This window comes from Silene latifolia, chromosome 2 (assembly GCF_048544455.1).
Source record: "Silene latifolia isolate original U9 population chromosome 2, ASM4854445v1, whole genome shotgun sequence".
In the NCBI taxonomy this organism is placed as follows: domain Eukaryota; kingdom Viridiplantae; phylum Streptophyta; class Magnoliopsida; order Caryophyllales; family Caryophyllaceae; genus Silene; species Silene latifolia.
The window spans coordinates 39,150,844-39,158,337 of NC_133527.1; the positions used below are offsets into that span (position 1 = coordinate 39,150,844).

The 7,494-nt window shown below is 31.5% G+C and overlaps 1 protein-coding gene across 1 annotated transcript; it reads right to left on the minus strand.

Moving 5' to 3' along the window:
• Nucleotides 1-474: 474 nt before the first annotated feature.
• Nucleotides 475-3,260, minus strand: LOC141639866 (replication protein A 70 kDa DNA-binding subunit A-like). The gene is made up of 8 exons (XM_074448872.1): nt 2,834-3,260; nt 2,633-2,717; nt 2,396-2,526; nt 2,203-2,290; nt 2,012-2,117; nt 843-914; nt 702-743; nt 475-615 (listed from the first exon to the last, which is right to left on the minus strand). Exons 1-8 carry the CDS (start codon nt 3,258-3,260, stop codon nt 475-477), a joined length of 1,092 nt encoding a protein of 363 aa, XP_074304973.1.
• Nucleotides 3,261-7,494: the final 4,234 nt, after the last annotated feature.

Sequence of the window (7,494 nt, forward strand, 5' to 3'; positions counted from 1 at the left end):
GGATAATTTCTTTTGGCGCCTTTATTTGAAATTTTGCTGGTGAAGATTTTAAAGATATTTAAATTTCATTTTGCCAAAGTTTTTTGTTTATTGAATAATGTCATTTTTAACCCGCACTCCAATTTATTGTCACTTAATATTTTTGTCATCTATTTTGGAAGACGACTGCCCTTATTTTGTCTTTGTTTCTGATTGTTTGTTTTTGGTCTCATTTTTTTGATATTGACTAACTCACCAGTTATTAGGAAAATAATTCTGAATTATACTTGTGTCGTCCTTCTTTGAAAACTGAAATTACAGCTATAGTTCCGTGTTAAAAAAAATAGCCATTCATGAAAATTGAAAAATAATATCCGAACTACTGCCGAACTACGACAAACTAACTTGAAAGTTGAAAAACAATATCCAAACTGATGCTGAATTACGTCTATAATAAAATATAATGCACTTTAATGTTTCTAATGCTATTCAATTCTAAGTTGATTTCCCTTTTTTTGCTGATGCTTCGTCTTGCACATCTCCGTCCTTGTATGTCTCAAATAATATCCTCTTGCTTGACAGTGTCAACGACTCAGTGTTACTTCCAGTTTCATTTTCTGCATCCTGCATTTGTTTCTGTTTGCGTAAGTTTAAGTTCTAATAGATCATAATAATTTTTATTAATCGACGTTTAATTACTATATTTGGATTGAATTTCATACCAGCAAATAATCTGATTGTGTCTCACTTGTGACAACACTTTCCTGTAGACAATTGTTACATATGCTTTAAATAATGATTGTTTTAAATTAAGTAATTGCTAAGGAAACTCTGTTAAAGATAGTATAGAAGTGTTGTTTTACCTGTGCCATATTTAATGTTAAAATCTTTTCCACAGATTCATCGTTATGTATTCCCTTGACAACACTATCATCCTGTAATGGTTCACAGATTTTTTACAATCACTTAAAAGTGTGTATAATTAATTATTTCCGATTAATATTTGAAGGGATAATTATGTTTTACCTCTCGCATTCTTTGGCCGCTAAGACTTGATTCTCGTATTGAATTTTCTCATGCACATATCATTTTAATATTTTAAGCTCTTTTTAGTAGATTGTATTTTCTAAATGCAAAAAATTTTAATTTCACTACCAAAAGACCGCCCATTGAGTCCGGTATTTCACTTTCTGACAAAGACTCATTTCTGGTTTTAAAATGCTAAATTGTTAGCTAAACGATTATTGATATTTGGTAAAATTTAAAAAAGAATTTAAATTGCTTTATTACCTGTATCATTTTGTATTGTTGATCCATGCTTCTATATGTCTCAACTCATCACTGTAGTCCACAACCGTGTAGCACCTTGAGCTTAATTCCAGATTGTACCTTTTGTCAACTACTAACTTGAGTACGTACTTCTTTCGTAACATTGAAGTTAGTTCTTGTGGCACTCCTCGGACATTTCCTACCTGTGTATATTTTATATTAAGAGAACTTTTGATGCTATAATTAAGATTATATGAAACAAAAAGTATTTGTGTAATGTAATTTAGTGGTCGTACCTGGTGTAGTTTGTCTAAACATTCCAAAGGAGTCTTTGCAACCTTTTTTTTGATTTGTTTATCATACATGATTAAATTTGCTTTTGCTCCATTATCATCGCTAATTATAAATCTCACCTTAAATCGCATTTATAAATATGATTATGTTGTAAGATGCGTATGTATAAATAATGCTATCGTAGAATCAAAATACATGGGATTTTACCTTGTTGCTCTATTTTATTTGCCCTCTTCATGTGCTATACAATTTTAAATCGAGCAGCAGTACCATTTGCCATGTCTCTTCCCAACTGGACTTGTACACTTTTGGCATATATTACGGTACCATCCATAAGTGTCGTCTATTTCATTCAAGTATGCTCTTGTCACATATTTGCCACTGTTTTGTACATTTGAGTAAGTATTAAAAAACTAAAGAAACTAATTATAAAGATTAATATATTTTCGTGAATCATGTAAATGCTAACCAATTCAGTACACATGATTTCGTGTAGTGTCTTGCAACTTTCATCCAATATTGTCTTGTTCTTGCTTTCAACAACTCCTTTACTTCTACCTCGGCCTTGCGATAATCTGCATTATTTGGCGTGTTAGATGAGGTAAACACGTTTATGTGGTTTTTATGTTAAAAAAAATCTGTTTTTTTCCATATGCCCACCTTGTCCTAATATAATGTGCCTCGGGTATTTCCGGATTAACATAAATCTTGCTCACATCGTCTACAGTTGATAGACGTATGTGTCCTCCTATAATTCGAAAGAAATAAGTAAATATTTAGTGTGTATTTAAATTGAAGTAATCTGGAAAATGGTATTTATTTTAATGAACCGGGCATGAATCGTAGATGTTACCTTTTGTGACTATCCTTTCCACGCATTGCATAACAATAACTGGTTTCTCCGACTTGTGGCAAAGATTTGTTGCTATATGTTCACCGTCTTTAGTGTATGGTCCCCACATCCAAAATGATAATTGAGTATCGCTGCAATTTGGTAAGGATGGTTTTGATAAGTAATGTGACATTTTTTGAAATCAACTTTGACATCTATAATAATCAACTTTGACCATAAAAAATAACTGAGTCTTACTCTTGGTTTGCCAAATCCAGTGTCATTCTTTTGGTGTTGTTGTGTACAAAGACAGCATGGTAGTCCTCTACTCCTCCTATGACATCTATAATAATATAAAATGTATTTAGTAAATTGTACATGAAATATTAAATTCACTGCAATAAGCATTCAATATGAGATTGAACAACATTTAAAGAATTAAGTTGTTAATGATAATACCTATTAGTTGCCTTCCTTCTAGTTTGTTACTAATGATATCTTCAAATGAGACAAACTTAAAACCATGCTTTGGAATTGACCCACACTCTATTTCATCAATGGTTGTCCGCGTACCAAATCTTATCCGATACTTGTGTGTTGTTGCAAGGTGGAATCCGTGGTTACGGACTGTTTGAAATCTCCCTATTTTGTACGTCTTTCCTTCTTGAATTCTGCCATCGTATTTCTTGATCAATGATTTTGTGATTAATCCTTGAACAACATTGTTTTCTTCATCAACCATTAGGAATTCAACTTTATGAAAAATCCCTTTTCCATGATTGTTCCATTCCTGTTTTTTCCATTTCCTTATCACCCTGACTTTCATGTATACATTAAAGTCTCCTTCTTGAATTTCAGCAATCGTTTTTTGTGTCGGTTGTTCCATTGTTGAATGTATTTTGTTAATGTGTTTGTTTTGAAATAAGTTGCTGGAAAATTCTGAAGATTATATGGTGGGAGTTTAATCTGGGTTTTAGGTAGTGTGGGGTAGTTAATTGGTAATGGGAGATTGTGGATTGTAGATTGTGGATTGTGGAGGCAGTAGTGGTAATTTGGTAGGAAGAGTGGGAGATTATTTGATAATCTGAATTTTAATTTAATTACTTAATTAATAATCTGTAATTTTAATTTTATTTTAATTACTTTCATTTCATTAGTAAATATTGTTAATCATCAATATCATTATTGTGTATGTTTTTTCAATGAACTATAGTACTAATATGAATATTCTGAATAATTTTAATTAAATTTGTAATTTTAATTTAATTACTTAGTTTACTTAAATTTAATTAATAATTAATGTTGATGATTAATATCATTATTGTGTATGTATTTTCGAGAATTACAAAGTATTAATATTAATATAGTACGATTTTTATTGTGTTGCAGTTGTGGACATTCTGAGATTTTATAAACGTTCATATCGATGATGAATGGGGGACATTCTGAGATTTTATAAAAGATGGAAGCTTGGAGGTAGGTATGATTACTATTGACAGCTAACTAAAATGTCACCCCACAAAAAGTGGTATGGCGGCATTTAGTTATTGTTACCGAGTTTTCATTAAATCTCGATGATGAGTGGTATGATACCGATCTGAGAGATCTTTCATAATTTTTCATTTTTGTTTAAATTATTTGTTTTCTTTTTATTATTTTTTACATTAATGTTTTTTGTTTCTCGTTTTGATGTAAAACAAAGCAAATTGGAATCAAAGGTCATCCACATTTGATGAATGTAGCGGATTGTAATTTGTATATCTGCCTCTAATACTTTATGATTTTGCGATTATGATTTTTCGATTTTATTTATTTAATTTGTAATATTTTATTTTGTAGTAATGTAATTTTATTTAATTTTATGTAATTTTATTTAATTTTTTGATTTTAGAGTCTATTGTTTTTGTATTAGCAGCCGGAATCATTAGACGTGATTTCAACCGATCAGCACCAAATATATGAATAAATAACAGCTAAACAACTTTTTAATCGATTTTGGATTTAGATATTTTCGTCAGAATTATTTACACGGAATAAATAACAACTAAACAACTTTTTTCAAGACGGAAATTAACATCAAAAGATTAGCAAATATGGAGAGAGACTGAGAGAGTAATTAAATCCAAAAACTTTAGTAGGGGCCCACCAATGCTGATTTTAAGCAGCCAATAGAAATCCAGGAAAGAACCCAGCTTTTATACTAGTTAGATGCTTAGAACTTTCCATAAAGGCCGTGTTTAAGAATATTTTTGTGTAGTTGGACATAATCTGCTATATGTGTTCACGTTATTTCGCAACTTACAACATAATACTAATGTCTTATGTATTCCATGTAATTGCGTTCTTTAATAATTAACAATCTAAGCAAAAAGCGTGGTGATATTCGGATATTAATGCTCTCAGGAAAGTTAAATACGAATTATTTACAAATGGTTGTAATTTTGTTTGCCAAACAATATAACAACAAGAGTTTCATTGTGATCGAAACTCAACATGTACAAACAGACGAACCAAATAAAGATACGCTAATATGTACACGAAACGTCAACGATCAAAATATCTTGAGGAACCGCGCGCAAAAGCGCGCGGTGCAACCAACTAGTATAAATAAATAAACGAATGAATCAGAGAGAATGAGCCGAAGGGAGTATAAAGTACTTCGTATTATGCAGTAAGTAATGCGTAATCCGTAAAAATAACCCCATATCAAATTAATGGTGATTTGTGAATGGATCGAAATTATTTTGAACAAATTATTTAAACAGTCCCTAACAATTTTAATTAGGGTCCTATAAATCACAACCTGAACAAAATCCAATATGAGCACTCATATAAATTCATTCTATCTCATAAACAATTTTTTCAGCTTCTTCTTTTGAATCTAACGACTAACACTTCAATTGTTTTGATCGTCTTTTAAGACTGCACAAATCCGTATGTATTGATCCTTTTTGCCGAGATTTCTGTCTTCTACAGACGATAATCAAATAAATTTGATAGTATTATTGTATAAGTATATTTCCCATATTTAATTTTTTCAGTTTTCACAAAACTTTCTGATTTTTTTTCTCATTTTATATAATTTTAACATATTTAATTTATCTTGAATCTTATTTATTTATGACATCCGTAAATTTTTTTCAAGAAATTTCTTTGTATTGATTTTTTTCGTATTTGTTCATTTTTTTTTGTAGTTTACATTTATTTAATAATATTCAAGTACAAAACATAAACGGAAATATTTTCGTACAAAACATAAACATGGACAGTTATTTGTTACTTAATTCCTTAATATTTTCTTTGGGTCCCAATGATTTTTAAAAAATAAAAAAATAAAAATCTAGATGTGAATGACGTGAACGCATGGAATTGCTCTAAATGTTTCTGTATTTATTTATAAAGATAAGATTTCAAATTTATTTAGATCTCATGTGATCAAATTATTACCGTATTTATTATAGTAGTTATTTCGGTTACATCATTATCCGATTTCTTATCATAGTGTTAAAATTGGGGAGTAAATTTAGTGGTAATATATTTTTTCTTTTAATTTTTTTTATTTTTCTAATCACTTCCGAGTTTGGTCCTAGTCAAGCCTCTTCGAGCATGAATTACAGCCTTCAATTTTGATAGTTCGATGCCATCGATCAGGACAATCGTGCCTGTTCATGTTTAAGATGCTTACAACTACTCTAGTGCCACTTGAGTCCGTAGTTAGATCGCCTAGCATTGTTTTTATCTATACTTGCCTTTTTATGGGAACTGTCAAAGTGGCTTAGTGAATCACTTTTCGTTTAATAATGGAACAAGTGTTATCTACATGGGCAAATATGATCCTTTGAGAAGGATACCTCCACCATTTTCTCATCTTCCACTACAAGTCTACAACTTTGCTGTGATCCTGCATTTTGCAAGTTTTTCTAAAGATGAAGGTAGTCTAATCGGATACTCCTTCCGTCTCAAATATTTGTTTATCTTTAATTAAATTACTCCCCGCAATGAATATAAAAGGTAAACAACTGAATGAGATGAAAAGACTATTCTTAAATTCTAATATTCATAGTATGGGTTCATCAGGTTTCTACTCTTATGCTATCTACAAAAAAATTAAAAGGAACGGCGCAAACTAGGATTGCTTTCAAACTTAGCAAACAATGGTAAATTATGTTGATTACATTTGTGGTGATTCAACTTTTTGTTGATTGTGATTCGCTACGTACAAGACTGAATTTTGGCAGTCATAATGAATACGTTTCATTATATGTCTGTACCAGATCTCTTCTAAATGACAGATTACTCATACGACGCCAGTCGCCAGTTATCGTCATTTCCTGAAGTTGTGTTGCTTACAAACCCAATTTGAGCCGGAATTTAAAGGAGAAGTGCATTATGACTTCACATGTTCTCACTTTATGTTATGGAAGAAATGGTCATGAAATTACTGGATGGTGAACCATGGAAAATAGTTTTGGCCCAGATTACTAATGGAATGGTCTACGGCTCTGCCTAGGGGTTTCGATCGTCATTGGCTGCGATATGATGCTAAGGAGCAGCAGGTTGCTATCCTGTCAAATTCTGGTATTAAAAAATCCAATTATATTAGTACGGATTCCGAGTTATATAACACTGACACAAATAAAAGTGCAAATGTTCACTGAAACAGAAAGTTGGTCTTACTCTTTTCCTGCTTCAGTTGATTTTCCAACATCGGATTAACGCGAAAACCTCTCAGGTAGATTAGCAGGTTGGTAAAAGATGTGTGAATATATATTTCCTGGATTCGGTATCATCAGTCATGTATCGTTTCTACTTTTTCTGGAAAACCGGTCTTCGGGTATCTAGGCATGGTTTATCCCATGATCAGTATAGGTGTTCTTGGACGTTGATAGTACTTGATACCCGCGCTTACTTCACCGCAGCTACTATGATCATACATCATAGCGGTCCGCACTGGAATTAAAATCTTTAATTGGATAGCTACCATGTGGGGGTCCCCTAGGAAAAATAAAACCGACTTTTCCTTTCTTGATTAAATAGCCTAATCCAAAACTTCGAATATTGAGTAGGCATTCCGACCTATACTTGAGGCAGCTGTACACATGGTTAGCTTCCCTTTAATG